Source organism: Urtica dioica, chromosome 5 (genome assembly GCF_054948205.1).
Source record: "Urtica dioica subsp. dioica isolate 48M chromosome 5, U.dioica_male_clone48M_v1_H2, whole genome shotgun sequence".
NCBI classification, from domain to species: domain Eukaryota; kingdom Viridiplantae; phylum Streptophyta; class Magnoliopsida; order Rosales; family Urticaceae; genus Urtica; species Urtica dioica.
The window spans coordinates 39,143,810-39,162,407 of record NC_142760.1 but is presented as its reverse complement, the minus strand read 5'-3'; the positions used below and the strand labels follow the sequence as shown (position 1 = coordinate 39,162,407).

The 18,598-nt window shown below is 34.9% G+C and overlaps 1 protein-coding gene and 1 long non-coding RNA gene across 2 annotated transcripts; both read right to left on the bottom strand.

Annotated features, from left to right (window-relative positions):
* Positions 1-13,741: 13,741 nt before the first annotated feature.
* Positions 13,742-14,733, bottom strand: LOC149398392 (uncharacterized). Its single transcript, XR_016297235.1, has 2 exons — positions 14,538-14,733; positions 13,742-14,411 (listed from the first exon to the last, which is right to left on the bottom strand). It is a non-coding gene; the product is annotated as an uncharacterized LOC149398392 (long non-coding RNA).
* Positions 14,734-15,291: 558 nt separating this feature from the next.
* LOC149398391 ((-)-germacrene D synthase-like) lies at positions 15,292-17,976 on the bottom strand. Its single transcript, XM_089614786.1, has 7 exons — positions 17,842-17,976; positions 17,298-17,562; positions 16,819-17,197; positions 16,499-16,717; positions 16,260-16,398; positions 15,915-16,163; positions 15,292-15,725 (listed from the first exon to the last, which is right to left on the bottom strand). The coding sequence occupies exons 1-7, from the start codon at positions 17,974-17,976 to the stop codon at positions 15,432-15,434; spliced, it is 1,680 nt and encodes a 559-aa protein (XP_089470912.1). The 3' UTR covers positions 15,292-15,431.
* Positions 17,977-18,598: the final 622 nt, after the last annotated feature.

Genomic DNA, 18,598 nt, shown 5'->3' with positions numbered 1-18,598 from the left:
AAACCAAAGTATGGTAATTATAAATACTTAACGGAAATAAAACCATGAAATCCAACTTAGGTTAGACAGAACCCTTTAAACTTAAAGATGTCTCAACCAGAAAATCTCAAACCGAGTATTTAGATAATGCATAGCTAAAGTCTTAAAAAGAAAATGAGCAGAAACCACAAGTTTGCAACCCCTTAGCTATTGACGCCGCTGGTTCACCCTCCTCATTTAGCTGTAGATTGTTTACCTATAACATAAAAGAATATATTTATAGAAGTTAGCTAACGCTTAGCAAGAATAATATAAAACTCACAAAAAAGATTAGTAATGCAATGCATGAACCGTTTATTAGTTTTTTAAAACTAAACAGTGACATAATTTTTTCTAATTTATTTCTATCATATTTTAGATCAAAGTACCCCTAGAGAATTCGTCCCAATTTTAGTGTACACTTTGAAAAATAACTATGGGGGCTGCGACCTACCATAGTCCGCATCAGCTTATAAACATATCATATGAGAAATTCTCTAATTCAGCCCATAGGTCTGCTCAAGAAATTTATCTTAAAACCTCCTTAACTTGAGGCGGTACGACTCTTTTATTTGTCTTATCACGTGATTAATTGCATTACATACATAGATGACATATGGAATAAATGAACATGATGGCTAAGAAAAATAGAACATGTTATACAAACTTCAACTTAAATCATGCATAAGCTCAACATAACATGACACATACATATTGTATTCATCACAAATCACGCATGACATATATTCAAACACAATCAACATATCACATAATCAGTCACGTAACAAAATCACATAACGCATAAAACAAACCATTCATATCACATACTCATCGTGTTTAATTTAAGATAAATCTGTATTGTAGTGAGATTATTCTCACTTTAAAGTCGGAAAGTATGATCTTTGACCGTGGAAAGGATCGGAAGCTCAAATCAATTTGGAACCTAAACAAAAATATTGAAATTAAGCGTATCACAATACCTCAGATACTTTTAAAAAAATTAACAGGGTACTAGAAACTTTCAGAACAAAAATCAAACATGAAATTTCCAAAATACCCCTAGCCCTAGAGTAACGGAAAAAATGTTTTCTGAGAAAAATTATGTAAAACTTCCGGAAGCTAAAAATTATATTTTGAACGTTTTCTTCCCAAGTGGCATGACCAAAATCAGTTTTATAGTACTAAAAACCATTTAAATTGAAAAAAGAGCAAAGACTAGTTTTATAAAAACTAGGACAGATCTACGCATGTGTCGGAAAACACTCATCCACATAAATTATTTGATCTAAAAATTACAAATCTTTTATCATATAACAAAGACACATAAAAATTTCTGTCCGAAAAAGATTTTGTTGCTATTAAAAAAAAAAACAACGATGTTAAAACAAGATCGTATGCCTGCGCACTGATTGTAGATAATTATTAAAATAAAAGTTGTGTATCTAATGTAATGAAATTTTAAACACTTATAAAAAAACATATAAAATAATCATGTATAAAAATTCATATTAAAATAATATTTGTAGATAATTAAAAATAGTATGCCGATTTTTTTTCAGAATCAAATCATGTCTAAAACTGCATTTCTTTCTAAATAAAGAATAGATAACAAAAATATGAATAGCAAAAGAGAGAGATGAACAAAATTTTGAAAATAAGTTGGGTGTAATGAGAACTTTAATCTACTATTTCTTAGAGGTCCAAGAACAAAGGGTTCGATTATTTTATTTTTGTGTAAGATGTTCTTAAGGAATAAGTAGTGGAGAAAAAAAAAATAGACGGCAGATGAGAAAAGGCAATTCGGTATTGGTAAAAAGGCTGAGAAATAAAAGAGAAATGTTACTTTTTGGGCTTCAAAAGTGAAGAACTATCAAGACTAGACCCACTAATTAAAAAATATCCAAAATTAGATTTTTGATCAAAATTCGGACAAAAATACTCTTTCAGTCCATTTTTCCATTTTAAACAATTAAATTTCATCCGAAACCATCCGAATTCATCGGAATTCATCTGAATTTATCAGAATTCATCTGAATTCATCAAAAAACATAAAATAATCTTAAACCTTCAAATTTTATCGTAAATAGCTATAAATTTCATAAGATTTCATCAGAAAAAAATTTCAAATTCAAAATCTTAACTTTTTCAAAACTGATCCAAATCCTCTAGCTATCACTCTTATCATTATTAAAAATATCCTATAACAATTCAAACACAAAATAAAAACAAAAATCTTACTTTTTTGTTCCTATTTTGAGCGTTAGAATCCTAAATTTGAAAGAAAGAACAAATCATTTTGAGTGGGAACGAGGGGAAGTGTGAAAAAGGGAAAAATGGGCTGAAAGGATATTTTTGTCTCATTTTTTTTATCAAAAGTTCAGTTTTAAATATTTTTGCAACAATGAGGTATAGGTTTGATATTTCTCCACTTTTGAGGCCCTGAAAATGAAATTTCTCAAATAAAATTTGGTTTTAGCTTCAAAACCTAATTCTGTAACGAACAAATTAATACACTTTGATTTCATTAATGGTGCACTAAAGCGTTGACGATTTGTTTTCCTCGCTAAGAAAGAAAAAGAGCATTATTGACTATGAATGGCTCCAATGTTATGCTCATCAATCTTATACGAGAGACTCTACGAAAGATGTGTAATTCAAACTAAAGTTAATACTTAATACCAGTTATTGATAGTAAACGTACATCAATACATATACTTAAAATATATATGCATATTTACAATAGTCTAATCATGAGCTTGCGGAAGGAAGTGGAAATTCACTTTCATTGGACACGGAATTATGTGTTTGAATAGAATGAATTAATCTTTCCAGTGTTGACCGAAATTTCTCTCACTATGGATGAGAAATTTCCACTCTATTGGTGAAAATCGCTATTTTCATACATAAAAAATTAAAATAAATATTTTTTTTAAAGATTAAAATATAGTATTTAAAAAAAATAAAGACTTGTAAAAGTGAGAAAATGAAGAATAATTTTTAAAAAAAACTATATACTAAATTTATATATGAAAGTTACATAATAAAACTATATTAGAAACTATATATGAAGAAGAAGAAAAAAAAAGTGGAGAGAAAGATAATTTTTACTTAAATTATATATTAAAACTATATACTAAAATTATATATTAAAATTAAATTAGAAATTTCATAATAAAATTAAATATATGAGAATATTGTATGAAAATTAGAGTAGTTTAAGAGAGTAGAAGAAGAGATTATATGAGAAGGTTGTGAGGAAAGAATGTGAAGATGGTGATATTTATAGGAGAAAAAAAATGAGAATTAAAAAATAAAAAAATGAAACAAAGGCTGAAATCAACGGAAGCCGTTGGAAGGAACATTTACATACCCTTCCACTGATTTCCACTGGTCTAACGGATGGAAAAATTTCTTCCATACACTGCCACTGTAAGGAATATTTATGTCTCACACTTTAAGCCGTAAGGAAGGAATTTCCGTTGGCAAGCACGAAGCCAATACTAGTCCAGGGTGGGCTATAGGCCCCCCTCAAATTTTTTCCTTCATTTTTTCCCATTTTTCATTTTATTTTTATATTTTTTTTACCCTGACATTTACAAATCAGCCCCTCGATTTGTTTTTTTTTTTTTTTTTTTTGGCAAATTAGCTCTCCCTAATCTAGATTCATGCTTCATCTGTATGTGCTCTGCTGCGAAATAACTACACACGCAAGCGTACGTATCGCAAAAGTAATATAGTATGAAGAATGGATGTCGAACACTTAAAGACTAGCGATTCTAGCAATTTTTATCTAACTTGTAGCGAATTGATTTCAAGTGAAGCAGTGTGATTAAGAGATTATTAAATTGGATAAACTAAAAACAGTAAATAAACACGAGTTTTCAAATACGAGAAATTAGGGATAACGATTTCGCCGGAAAACTCTAGATCGGGGGTTTCGGGTACGAACGAAAAGAACTACTTCTATGCAAGCTAATCTCACTCTATCAACGTATTCGCTAGCCTCTTTCGAGTGATCTAGCAAACCTATGTAATTTTCGGATTGTTATCCTCTCGGTCTCTTATCCTATTACTGTTGTCAATGGTGCCCACAAGAAGAGTAGTAGTGTCTATTTATGTACATTTGATGTAATATAGTCTTACGAAGACTCTTGCTTATAACTACTTATTTATTAATAAAAGTTGAAACGTTCATTCATTCTTCCTTGTCTGTTTGAAGCTTTATTATAATCTATAGTCTTTAGTCCTTAAACAAACCTAACAACATATGAAGAGACAAATATAGATTTGCATGAACAAACTCTTCATGGTTGGCTTAAAACAATATACTCGCAATCCAAGGATCAAATGACTATTGATATCAGTACGATTGTTAGGAGAATCTATGATGTCTGGTTATGAGACATTGAGAGTTAAAGACTCTATAGTTCTTCTAGGTATCTTATGAATGTACTGAATTGACCAGCGTACTTCTAGAGACAGAATAAGAACAAACCATTTAACCTCTTATGTCTCGAAGTCGCTACGTATGAATTGCATCATGCTTACCTCAATCCTGAAATGAGACATGTCATTTCATAGCTTACGTATTCTCATTTGAGAAAGTCAGAGTTCAGATTCACTATGTGATTATGAATAGGACCTATTGGTGAAGTACTAAGTTATGAAGATGTCATGAGTAACTTTGTGAATATCTCGTAGATATGGAATTCATGTACAAGGTTGCTGAAATGCAATGCATATCATCTCATGCTTTGTTCCTTGGAATGTGAATAAATGAACTGGCCAGTGTCCAAATTGAGTCGTGACTCTTTTTGGATGAATCAATGTGACTTGTTAGCTCCTCGTCAATACATTGTTTCTAACTTATTCACAAGCGACAAAGGAGTTGAGGAAATAACAACTAGAAGGATAAAATGGTAATTTTGTAAATCCCGACTAGCTGATGATATTCATGAAGGGTAAACATAGATAATATTCAGCGGATTCACTCATCACAATGAAGTTGAATTCTTGAGTAGAAAATAAATTCATTTGAACCGAGAGATTCTCAGTGTCAACTCTTTAGTGGAGTCAGTTGACATTAAGCTGAACTTGGAAAAGGTTTGTGAACTTTTGAGTCCAAGTATGTTAGCTCAAGCTTTGTTCATTTGGATCCATGAGGTCACTGTCACAAATCATATCGAGTAGGAATAGTTAAACTACAAGCTAAGTCAAAACAAGAATGAGACAAGTTTTACGAAAATTGTCTAAATGGTATTCTTGTCCTTTTGGACATAGGAGGAAATGAATGTCAATAAATTTTTTGCATTGTCATATGATGAAAAATGATTTAAACCACTCGGCCATATTAAGGAATTTGGGTCTTGAGGATTAATTTCATTTCATGGAATTTTACTTGAAAATATTTAATGGGCTTTTCTTATGTTGTCATGAACAAATGAAGGAACATCTAGAAGCTCTTTCTAGAAGCCATGAAACCGTCCATACCAAGAGAGAAAAGGGAATTATTTTGTGCATTGATGTATGAAGATACTTGCCAAAAGAAAAAGACGAAACAAATTTCCTCTACAAGGAAAGATTTTGGGCGGCCAACCAATGAGAGAAAGGCAATCAAAAGAGGAAACAAACTTGCTTCTAGAAGCATGGTTTGGCCGTGTGAAATAAGGCATAGGAGAGCAAATATTTTGCTCATGAATATGTGATATTCTATGAAAGAGGAAACTACCTTATTGAAGGTAATCCCTCCCCTATAAATAGAGGCCTCATTCTCATTGTTTTCTCATCCCACATAAGTTAGAGATTGAGAGCTTCTCTCTCTAGACTTTGTGGCCGCCCCCTCTCCCACTCTCTCTCTAGTTCTTTTCGTTTTTGTTTTGGCACCTAGGTCCACATTTGATCTAGTGTTTTAGCTCTTCGGCTCTTATACTTGTTCTTGAGTCGTCGTGTTTAAAATTGCCCTAACACTAATTCCTTTCTTTCTCGAGTGATTCATATGATAGAAACTTTCGTGGTTCCTCAAGTTTCCCGAAGAACGAAGAAAGATGAGCTGCGTAGAGAGACAGACGTTTCAACCTTTCTAAGGCTTCTCAACGTTCAAGCTTCACAAAGGTTAGTAAACGAGTAATGCTCTTTAACAGTGCAATAAAAAAAAGACACACAATATGGTTACTCAGTTCGGTGCAACATCACCTACGTCTGGGGGTACTCTGCCAGTGGAAAGGATTTCACTATATAGTAGTCAATGGTACAAGCAAGGTCTTACATGATTACAACACAAAATCAAAGCCCTTGAAACTATTACCAAAAGTGAATACCTAGACCAAGGAATCCCCCTGAATTTGAGATCCTTCTCAATTCCACTCTTCGATCACACGCCTGTGCTCGGTCGTGTTCAGTCTTTAATCGCACGTGAGTCTTCAATATCGTAAACACAGAACCCAAATCACTCAAACACTCAATCTTCTCGAATAGTATTTGATGAATAACGCCGCTCTTATCAGTACACAAAGTCTCCCAGTCCGCCAGTCTTGCACGCCTAGGAGTCCAAAGTATTTGATAAAGCATCAAAGGCTGCTAAGGGGGTAGCGCAAGGCTTTTATAGCAGTCATACAAACCTGGAAGTGTATCTAGGGTTTCCTTACCCAAACTCACAAGAATATTGCATAATAAAGTCACCAGCAATGCAATCTGGCAAAACCGGAAACTTGCCAGAATAACAGTCTACGCGCAAGAGGAATGATGCCTTAACATAAGCAGAAACATGATGATCGACATCTTTTTATACATCTTGCTCTAAAAAATAAAGCCAACTTATAACATAACAACAACAAGAATTCTAACGATTACATGAACTGTCTAAGTTTTCTACTAACCTAGGATCAATTATGGAGAATAAATAAAAACACGAGTCTTTACTCTCTCTCGAGTAACTAAACACCCCTAGCAGGCAATTCTAATGGTGATCAAGTAAAAGAAAGCATTAAGAACAATTTCAGTCAAGCAAGCATAATATTGAAGCAATTAAAGCATAATCTAACCCTAATGAAACCCCTAGCCATTATTAATTCCGACTACATCACAACCTCATTAAAGACCTAGCCTCTAATGGAATTCATGATCATATATAAGCAAAGAATAATTATTGAAAGGAAAAGAATGAATATGAAGAGGAAAAGAGAATTCATATTAAATAAAACTAGAGATTCACAATAATTCAGAGTTTGCAAAATAAAAGTAAAAATAATGAAAGAAGAAAAAAAACTATTAATGGAGTTCAAGTGCACAATCCAAGTTGTCGATTCCAACGAAGAGCACTATCTCTCCTCTCAAAAGCTCTCAAAGTATGCAAAATAATAATAAAAAAAGTACTAGAATGAAAAGAAAGAAGTATTTTTAGGTTACAAAAGTTGTTTTATTATGTCCAAGGTGTATTTTTGGAGTCAATCTAGGCCTTTAGATGAGATCTAATGGCCCTGATGTGCTCAAGATTCAGAGAAAATCTCTTTAAATCTATCGTCAGCGCGGCGCGCCAAAAACCATCACACCGCACTCAACAAGCATCGCGCCGCGTTCAACAACGTATTTCACTGCAATCTGTAGCAGATTTTTATCGCGGTGCGATCAGAGAGTCACGCACCGTGTTGGTTGTTGACTTTTATCGTCCAGCGTTGAATTTCTTCCAAAATGAGTCATTTTTGCTCCATTTTGACTCCCGAGACCTTCAAACCGGTCCAATTGTCATCTCAGCATTTGATTAAGCTAACAAAACTTGAATTTCACATGAAACTCACAATAATTGTCAAATACATTCAAGAACGCGCTAGATTCAAGCCGAAAATAGGCGAATTCGTATGTATGAAACACACTCATCATGTTCCGTGCCACAAGCCCAGGATTATACAACACCTATTTCTTTAGCAATTTCCTTACCCTTAAATGATATAATGTATACATACATATATTTATCAACTTCTGAACGATACTATTGATTTATTTCCTTATTCAAACACACTTAATTTCGATGCATATATAAACAAAAAAAAAATATAAGGTAATATATTAGTTGAACGATTTCAACACGCACATATATATACATACATACATATATATATATATATACATACATATATATATATATATATATATATATATATATATAGCTTAATAGGGTTACCCTCTCAATACGTAATTGGTAGTTTTTTTACTACAAATTTTAATTTTTTAGACGTAAATTGAAATTATTTTTTAAATTAACTTATTGAAAGTTAAATCTCAAAGCTTGGAAACACATAGAAAAATAATACCAATTTGAAATTTTATCTCATGAAATTTCTAATTTCTTGATGGCTGAGTTTCGGGGTTTCACATAATTGCTCTTTGATTAACAATTCAATATTACAAGCTTTGATTTTAGTGTGTGTATATATATATATATATATATATATATATATATATATATATATATACAATATGTAAATCAAAGTTTAAACCGTTTACCACTCTCGTGTCAATAACTCTGATGTACAGATAACCTATGTACCGCTAAGGTATTCTGTAATTTTGGAGAATTTAATAGTATTTACATTATATTCTCGGTATTTGGGGTACATTTTGAGGTGTCTACATAAACAATGAAACTAATTTAAGTAGCTAAGGCATTCTTGGTATAGTTTCTTTTGTTTGTGAAAATATTGCGATTTCATAGACATCTTGCTCCCGTGCTCTAGCAATATCAAAAAATCGAACCATAAACCCTTCGCCCCAACCCTACTTTATCCTTGCATCTCATTCGGAAAATAATGAATAGAAAAAGTCAATTATGAATATTTCTTTTTCTTCGAAATCGATTGATATATTTCTCGAAACAAACAAAAGAAGAATCTTAATATGAAAATGATACACCATCTATGGTCGGGATAGCTCAGCTGGTAGAGCAGAGGACTTACAATCCTCGTGTCATTAGTTCAAGCTGCTACTACACACCTCTATATATAATCAAATTCAAAGAAAAATATTGTCTAATTAAACCACGAATTACAAATGTCTGGAAAAGTTCTTTTTTTAGATCTATACATATGGAAAGCCGTGTGCAATGAAAAATGCAAGCAGTTTCAACAATTCTCGTTCGTTACACTTTTTCTTAGTTGTTTTGGCCGAAAAGCGAGGAAGAAACAGAAATAGAAACAACTTCAGAAAAGGTGTGTTCGATAAATTCCTACCTCTCTATCTATCTCTGACACTACTACAAATTTGGTTTTCTGATGCGCATGACTATCAGATGCGACTAGTCGCACCTAAAAGTCGCATCTAAATGACTTTCGAGTGCGACTAGCCGCCCTAGATTGTCAATCAGAAGTCCAAAAAATTTCGCTAAAATTGTTTTTTCTTTTGAGTATCAGGTGCGACTTTTCGCACCAGATAGTTAAAAAAACTTTCAGGTGCGACAAAGTCGTACCTGATTGTTTAAAATTTTAAGCGGGCCAATTATCTCCCTTATTTTTTCATTCAGTTATGACGTGGAATTCTGATTTAATATTTTTTAGATATCATCCGATGCGATTATTCGCACCCGATAAGTTATCGGGTGCGACTAATCGCATCGGAAAGATCCTTCAGATGCGACAAAGTCGCACCTGTAATTTAGGTTTTTCTATAAAATCAAATCTTTTGCACTTCGTATTCTTCATTAGTTCCGCCGAAGTTCTTAAAAAAAAACTGCTCTCTCGCTCTACTAATCTGCTCCGGCCTCTCCACCACCGCAAACCACTACAATGACCTCCACAACCACGAACGCCTCTCCACGGCCATTAAAGCCACCCTAAAACCTCTCCGACAGCTCTCTCTCTCTCTCTCTCTCTCTCTCTCTCTCACTGAGACCACCACCTCCACCGCGCGTCAGAGTCTTCTCCACCGTCGCTCCTTCTCCGACCATTCCACCGGTATTTCTCTCTCTATCTCTCTCTCTCTCTCACTCACTGAATTTTCTCTCAGTTAAACTCAGTATCTCTCTCTCTCTCTCTCTCTCTCTCTCTCTCTCTCTCTCTCTCTCTCTCTCTCTCTGCCTCACAGCCTCGTCTCGAGCCTCCGCACCTCGCCGTGCGCTCAATCCCGCTGCCGAGTCTCTGCAGCGCCGCTGTCCCCGAGGAGTCCCTGTCCTCCGAGTCCCTGCCTCCGAGCCGTTGTCCCCGAGGAGTCCCTGTCCTCGACGAGTCGTGCGTCCCCGTCCTATGTAAGGTTAGTTAATATAAGTTAGCTAGGTTAATTAATATAATCTGTTAGTTTTATTAGTTAGTTTATAAGTTAGGTTATATAATGTGTTAGATAGTTAGTAATATGTTTGGGTTGTTTAATTTAATTTTTATTAGTTTATGTTAATTGTAATTGTAATTAAATGGTAATTAATTTGATAACATGTTTATGTTTAGTAATATGTTTAGGTTAGTGGTTAGTTTAAATTAGTTTTGATTTATTGTAATTTATCAATTAGAAATTGTATTTAGTCTAATAATTAGATTAATATGTTGTTTAGTTTAAAATTAGTTAATGAAATTAAAATTGTAATTGTAATATGCTACTTTGAAATTGATTAGTAATTGTAATTGATAATTTCACATGTTTAATAATTTGATTAGTTTAGGTTTAAAATTAAGTTTTAATTGTGTTTTATGACATGTTTTGATAGTTTGTGACATGTTTAGTCTAAAATTAAGTTTAGGTTAAAATTAAGTTAATGAATTTGTGATTAGTTTTGTTTATTTCGGTTTTTTATTTATAAAATGTTATGACCGAACCACGGAGGTTCGGTTTAGGGCTGAGCTTATTTAAATAATTTTGCAGGTTTTTGGTTTGTGAGTATAATACGGGAAACTCTGCCGAAACGTCGGTAGAGTTTCGAATCAATTAGTCTAAAAATTCCCAATTTATTCTACCCGACTTCAAAATAACATACAATTCATAATCTATCTTTGATTTTGTTCTCCGTCCTTTATCAATAACTATCCACAACTTTCATTTTTCGCTCTCATTCATCGAAATGTCCAATCCAAGTAGAGATTGGATCACAGAGAATAATCGGGTGACATTGCAGTACAAAACCGGGGTTAACGAGTTTATTCGCGCTACAAGAAGATTCCCAAACGAAAATGAAAAATATCAGTGTCCTTGCAAGCCTTGCAACAACGTGAGATGACACGACATCGGGGTTGTTAGGAATCATATGCTGAACAAGGGGTTTACCCCAGGCTATGCAAAATGGTATCATCACGGCGAGCTCGAGCATGTTGTCCTTCCTCATGAAGAAGATTCCATCGGAGGAACAGATCAGAGAGGAATATGAGGATTGCACGGTGTTGTGGAGGATATCAGGGATCACGAGGATTTTGACGATGCTACGAAGCCGACCCAGAGTGAAGTGGGTGCAGAGGAGCAAGTGGAAGACCTCTTCGCTGAGTTGGAAGCGGAATTGTACCCTGGATGCAAATAGTTTTCTTCTTTGTCCTTCTTGGTTTCGTTGATGCACCTCAAAGTCACGAACCATTGGACGAACAAGTCGTTCACAGAACTATTGTAGCTCTTGAGGAAGTCCCATCAAGCTGTTAATCGAATTCCGGGGAAGCATTACGAGGCAAAGTCGAAGCTGAAGCGTTTTGGCAAGGGATACGAGATGATCAGCCTCAGCCTCTTTCTCTTAATTTGACGTCGGCGCTGGACGTGCTTTGCGAGCTCGGCGTCCTCGAAGACCTCATCGAGATCGACATCACGTCGGAGAACGAGGACGACAAGGACCGGGCAGAGAAATGCCGGTGACAATGGCTGAAGCCACTGAAGAAGATCTGGTTGCTTGGGCCGCGGCGAAACGGCCCCAACATCCTCTTCACGGCAGACCCAGAAGAAGAACCCGGAGGCGGAGCGGCTCGAGTCCATCGTAGTTTCACAGTTCCATATTCTAATTTGTAATTTTGTTTAATTATAATAAAGTATTATGTGCGACATGTCGCACCTAATACTCGTTTTTTGATATTTTCTGAAGCCAAATAGGTGCGACATGTCGCACCTAATATGCAACACTTTTAGGTGCGAGATGTCGAACCCGAAACCTTTAGCGACGGACTATTGGGTGCGACAATGTCGCACCTAAAGTCGCACCCGAAAAACTTTCGGGTGCGACATTCTGGGCATCGGGTGCGACTTTCGTCGCACCCGATGCCTATATTTGTAGTAGTGCTTTGACATAATCTTTAAACGCTACTTGCTAAGAAGATATTAGCCTTTATAGGATTTAACATAGATGCCTACTTGCAAAATATGTCATAAGAATTTTACTTCCCACATTTCAAAATCATATTTTTCCACTTTTGCATAGAGTTGGTTTAGTAAAGTAATCTGCAAAAATCCAATGTCATCTTCTTATACCATGTAATCGATAAGGATTTTATCAATGAGGACAATAATAATCGATTCGAGTAAGAACTGAATGCTCAATTCATTATGTCCACGAAGAATACTTAGACGTAACTTAAATTAAACCACTTCACCAGAAATTTGTAGTACCCATATTGAGCATGGATCTCTTTAGGGACATCTCATTTTATGATTCCCCATTCGTACCCATATCACAAGTCATTTTATCGATGCACATATTTGTTCTTGACATTCACTCGATTGAGTTGTTAGTAACCTATGGATATCCTCAACGTCTTATAATGTTTCTTTGAAAAAAACATTAGCTTTCACATGAGAAACACTCAAGCTATAATCCCTTACTCAACAGCTCTTTAATATGATTTCTCAATTCTAGTAGCCTGGAAAGTGCCATGCAATTTGAAGGAATATAGATCATAGATATTCCTATTAGGAGATGAATATAAAAAAATCAATCTCCTTACTAGCCAAAAAAATCTTGAGATCTTGTTGGAAGACACATAGAAAAATTTTCAATATCCTTAGACAAGGTACGTAACGTCCCATTACCGCCTTCCCTTCAAGCATAACAGCCAACCCAAACCCTCATTTTTTTTCTTCATATACATGACATAAGCTTACAACATAGCTCTTGGCTGGTACATTACATGTGTGTTCGTGTGGTGGACAACCATACATGTTCTATTACATAGGTGTTAATGTCTCATTTAGTCTACTCTAGAATCGCGTCCATTTCAATCCGGTAAGACAAACAAATAAGGAGAGAATATACACTCTCCGAGGACAATAATGGTGTACTTGCGAATCATAAATATCTTAGCAAATCTACCTATTACCAAAAATGAAATATTAACGTCCCAACACATATTTCTCTAACTATAGTGGATGTATGAAATTCTCCAACGATATTCCTTAATATCGTACATAGACGGGATACCCACAACTTACATTCATATGCATATCAAAATATCACAAAAGTATGAAGCTTGGAAGTCAAATTTAGAACATAATTTGACCAACACTAACACGAGTGCGCCTATTAAACAAAAGATTCAATCAAATCTGGATATTATTGTAAACTGATATCCATTAGAATTATACTTTCGATCAAACAATCCCAACGACTTTATTATTGACTACGTACTTCAGACTTAAGATTACTAGATGATAAATAAAATATAAAAATATCACATTGGCCGAAAATTAGATGAAATGGTGCTACATCCCTAGGTTATACGAGACCTAGGCTCTGATACCAAATTCGTGACGTTCCAAAATAGGGGTCAAGAGAAAAATAAAATACTCAAAGCAGAAAATCATGTTACACAACAAAATATAAGACAATACGTCAACTTCGTTTGAAAAGTCAACAAAATTTTCACCCATGAGATTTAAACACGTCGTAATGAAACTTTTGACATGAAGCAAAAAATAGCTACTTTTGATTGCAAGGTTCTAGGTAGACGTGCATCACCTACAACCGATGCTAGACCCAAAGTGTGGACCATCGACCGGGTGTATTGAATTTGAGATCACTTGAGAATTTGGTTGAACAAAAGGCACAATTGCGTTCGGAACGACGAAACAACTATGAGATGGTATCGGCTTGAAATTCTGACACTAAAATTCCGGTGAACGCGGTGGTCCGGTAGTGGCGGCGATTGCCGGCGACTGGGAAAATCAGAAAATAGTCCCACCCTACACTTTTCCACCTTCTAAATGCATGAAGGAGCAAATTTCATCAAATACACAATATATTAACATAGATCTAGCCTTTTTTTCAATAATCTTAAGCAAAACGGAGCATCTCCGGCCAACGATCGATTTTTTTTTTCGAGGGCTTTAGTTATCCACACTATAAACTTCATGTTTAGGTCTGCGGTGAAGACCATCTTCAGCCGGTGATCGGAAACCTCAAGTTCCGGCGGACTTCCATTCCGGCGAACTTCCACAGCAGTGCACATAAACTTCTGAGAGACAAAATGAATATGCTTTTGAAACTATCTTCAAAATAAACCCAACGCAGAAAGAATCGAGTCAATCGGAGCTTGGATGATGGAGATATTAACCGACGAAGTTTTAAAATCCAAACTCACCTATGTCCCGACCTTGGCCACGATTTTCCAGCCAACGTCAGCAGCTCCACATGGCAAGAGTGAGCTCAAAATACTCCTTGATGCAATTATTATCTTTTGGTGGTGGAGATGTATTTCACCTCCCTCCGGTTTGATCGGAAAACGCGCCAAAAAAATGAGGAAAGAGAGAAGGGGAAAAGAAAGAGAAAAATGAATTTGAGATAGAGGAAGCGACATGGGAGGAGAGTGATGGAAGTGGAAAAAAATTAGCCAAAAATATTTAGTTCCAGCTCACCACCATTGACCAAGTCAAAAGTTCTTTCTTGACCAAGGAAAACAATTAAATAAAAAAAATGGGTTTTACAATTGTTTAACATTGGCAATCACATATTTTTGTAAGAATTTCTTATTCAACGTGGAAAAAGATCAAGAATGTCTACTGAATTTCAAGTACGGATCTGGGGTCTCTGACATGTGCAATAATATTAAGTCTTTCCTAGGTTTAACTTGTTCGACTATTTAACTAACAAGTTCAATTTAATGACAAGAAGGGCTAGCTTAATTAATTAAAAATACTCCCACTCGAGACCACGAAAATAATTGTATAAAGTATATTTAAGGATTAATATCCTCCTAGTGATTAGGCATAAGTATAATTTATTACTACAATATAATATATTTAAAACGACATTTCATTACTTAAAAAATAAATTAAACGATATTTCATTACAAAAGACTAGCTCTTTATCGTACTCGAAAAGAGCTCGCTTAGCTTTTAAAGAGAAAAAACGAAACGTTTTAAGTTTTAATCTTAAAATATCTATCAGCTTACACGGAGGGTTTTTATCTAAAAACACAACTTTAATCATAAAAATATAGATCTGAATAGATCTTTATTGGTCTCAAAACCAAAAGTTACATCGGAACATTTTCTATGAACAAAGATTTGACGAATCTCTTCATGATCCCACCGGCGTGGGTGTAACCATCACCGTCCTTGTAAACGGCATCAATAACTCGAGCGAGATTGAGGATTCGCATGAGAACGGGCATTGGGGCATTTCTAGGCTCGAGACACTCCTCGGTCATGTCCTTCCACGCATCGACGACTTGCTTGTTTAGCTCATCGCACGCCTCTTCCTCCGACACATCGTATTGCTTCATGTAGCACTCCACGCTAGAATCCACGTGTCCTCTATCTTGCTCAAACTGCATGAATAAAAAAATGATTTATCAGTCAAGAAAGCCCTTTCTCATTCTTAACCATAAAGGATAATGATTAAAATACCTAGAGTTTTAATTGTGGTTTATAGCAATCAATCATTGATATCAATGAATCATAGGCCTAACTAGATTTAGGGTTTACAATTCTATCTTGGTGTATGAATGTATTTTTACCTTGTGGCTAACCACGTCATCCATTAGCCTACAAACTACTGCGGAACCTCTGACAATCTTCGGGTCTTTTGAGAGCCAATCAAAGACCTGAGGTGTCACTTCATCTCCCATTCCGAGGAAGGAAGTAGCTGTGAGCATCGTGTAGGTCGACGAAACGAGTGCGATTTCCATGTACTCTTCCAATGTTGGTGTGTAATTTTTGTGGAACCATTGCGCTTCAACAAAGTAGGATTGGACGAGCTGTTTCATCTGTGTAACATTAAACCATATTGCAAATAAATCAGTTAAATAGGTTCCAATGTTATGAGCATTTATCTTTACATATAGTATGTACAAATTTCTTACGGTTTCTTTCGCATAGTATATGCGATAAGCTCGGTCTTCTTTAGTCAACTCTTCCTCGATTTCATCATACAATTGCAAAAGAGCCTCATAACAATATTTCATGTACTCCGGGAGTTGATCCATGCAGCTAGGGCTCCACCTGAGGAACAAACTTAATTAGTACGTGAGCTAAATACAACTACATATATTTAAATTGAGAACATAAACATAAATTAAAGTTAAAAAACAAAAACAAAAACCTTTCAATTGCATCGGTGAAGAGCTCTAGTTCTTCTAGTGTGCCATAAACATCATAAATATCATCAATCAATGTTGTTAAGCCGATCACTTTGGTCAGTATTACCCTCGCGAGGCTGTATTTCGGCTCAAAATACACTCCAGCGGGCCAAATGTAACCTTCCACTAGCCTATCCCTAGTGAAAGGAAGTTTCCTTGCAAAATCTAAATCTTTCCACCACCTAATCAATCATACGGTAAAAAAATATATTGTCATGTCACATAGAATATTAAAATTATAAATTAGGATACAAAAGGTTCAAATTATAGTATTTGGACATACCTAGTAACTTCATTAAGTTCCTTCTGATGCAACCTTTGCACGGCATTGAAGTCGATCTTTGCGAAACGAAGCAAAACTTTGTCGTGCAAAGGATCATCATGGTACACCGATATGAAACGCCTTGCTTCAACTCTCGGCAAGCCTTTGTGGATTGGCTGCCTCAGGGTATACTTAACTTTCTCCGAAAGAAAAGAGCTTACTTGTGTTGATGTTGCCACCGATTTGAGATGAGTTGCAGAGAAAGCTAGTGCTTCTTCAAGAATGGGCTCTCCATGAACCCTAAGATATGTAGCTTCATATAAGCTCAAAATTCCTTCAACATCATGCTTAAGGTCATCATTAAACTTTCCTTCATTGTTTGTGAACTTCTTGAATACATCTGCTTGATTTAACAAGATACAACCCATAGACTAAGTTAAATATGGACATTACGTTTGAGAAGAATATGTGAAAGGAAAAGGAGCGAAGAATATATGTACCAGTTGATATGTTATATCCTTCTTGTCTAAGAAGTCGAAAGTAAAGAGACACGGTGTTAATGTCTCCATCGAGATCATTGATATTCTCCATGATATGTCCCAACATTTCCTTTATTTCTACCTCAAAGTGATACGCAAAGCCTAAGCGTTGAATTGTGTCGATGACTTGAAGCTTTTGAGAGTGATTAGTAGCTGAAGAAATGAGAATGTTTTTCACTTCATCTTTCAGCTTTATGGCAGCTTGTTCCACGATGGTATCAACCTCCTAAACAAACAAAAATTTTGTAGTAAAGTCATTATTATTAGTTATTACATACAAAATATTCACTGCCCATCCAAAGAAGTGTTGTTTTTCCATGCATAGTTTCGATGTGACTAAGATAATGAGAGGAAATATAGTTAGATTAGTGAAAAATGATCATGAATAATTAGCTTAGTATATGTACTAACATCTTTGCAGGGTACTATATAAAATAGTCATTATAAAAAAATTGGTACTTAATATTTAGGACAGATATATAAAATTTCGGTAAGATAGTGCTACCAGATATTGCGGGGTATATTTGAGGAAATAATCCCCCCAAATAGTAGGATGAAAATCAGCAGATCGGCGAATAATTTCAGCCTTTCCGTTTGCCTGAGAAGAAGCAAGAACTGTTGATGGGCCTAGCGAAGACATTATTTTAGACTCAAGCTATGAACTTGTTTAATTTGAAGAATTTATTTTGAAGAGATTACAACAATATTAAGTTGTTAAGGCTTCTAGTGCTGTAGTTGGGTAAGAAACTCTGATTATGTGCTCTTCATTTATAGAGTTCCACAAGCCTGAAAAGTCGCAGCATTTACTATATTTATTTTCTAATGTGTGCTGACATGTTTGAAACTTACAAATGCTAGGAGATATGTATATTAATATTGGATACAAAGAATAGGTACAAAACAAACAAAAAACGTGTCCCTCAAAAAAAAAAAAAAAAACGTGTCCCTCAAAAAAAAACGTGAATTACGCTGCAGGTTTGTGATATGTCACAAGCTGGTTTTATTGTTTGGGTACGATCGCCAAGCAAAGAAAACCTAATATTATTATTTTCGAATATATATATATATATATATATATATATATATATATATATATATATATATAGCATGTAGAAATTGTTGTTTTTTGAATAGAATCTAACTTCACAGAAATAATTATATAATAGTATTTAACGTCAAACAAAGTGTGAGTGTTTTTGTTCCAAATCATATTTTATTTGAGGCTTGACGAAGTTAAATCATTAGCTGTTTACATCAACATC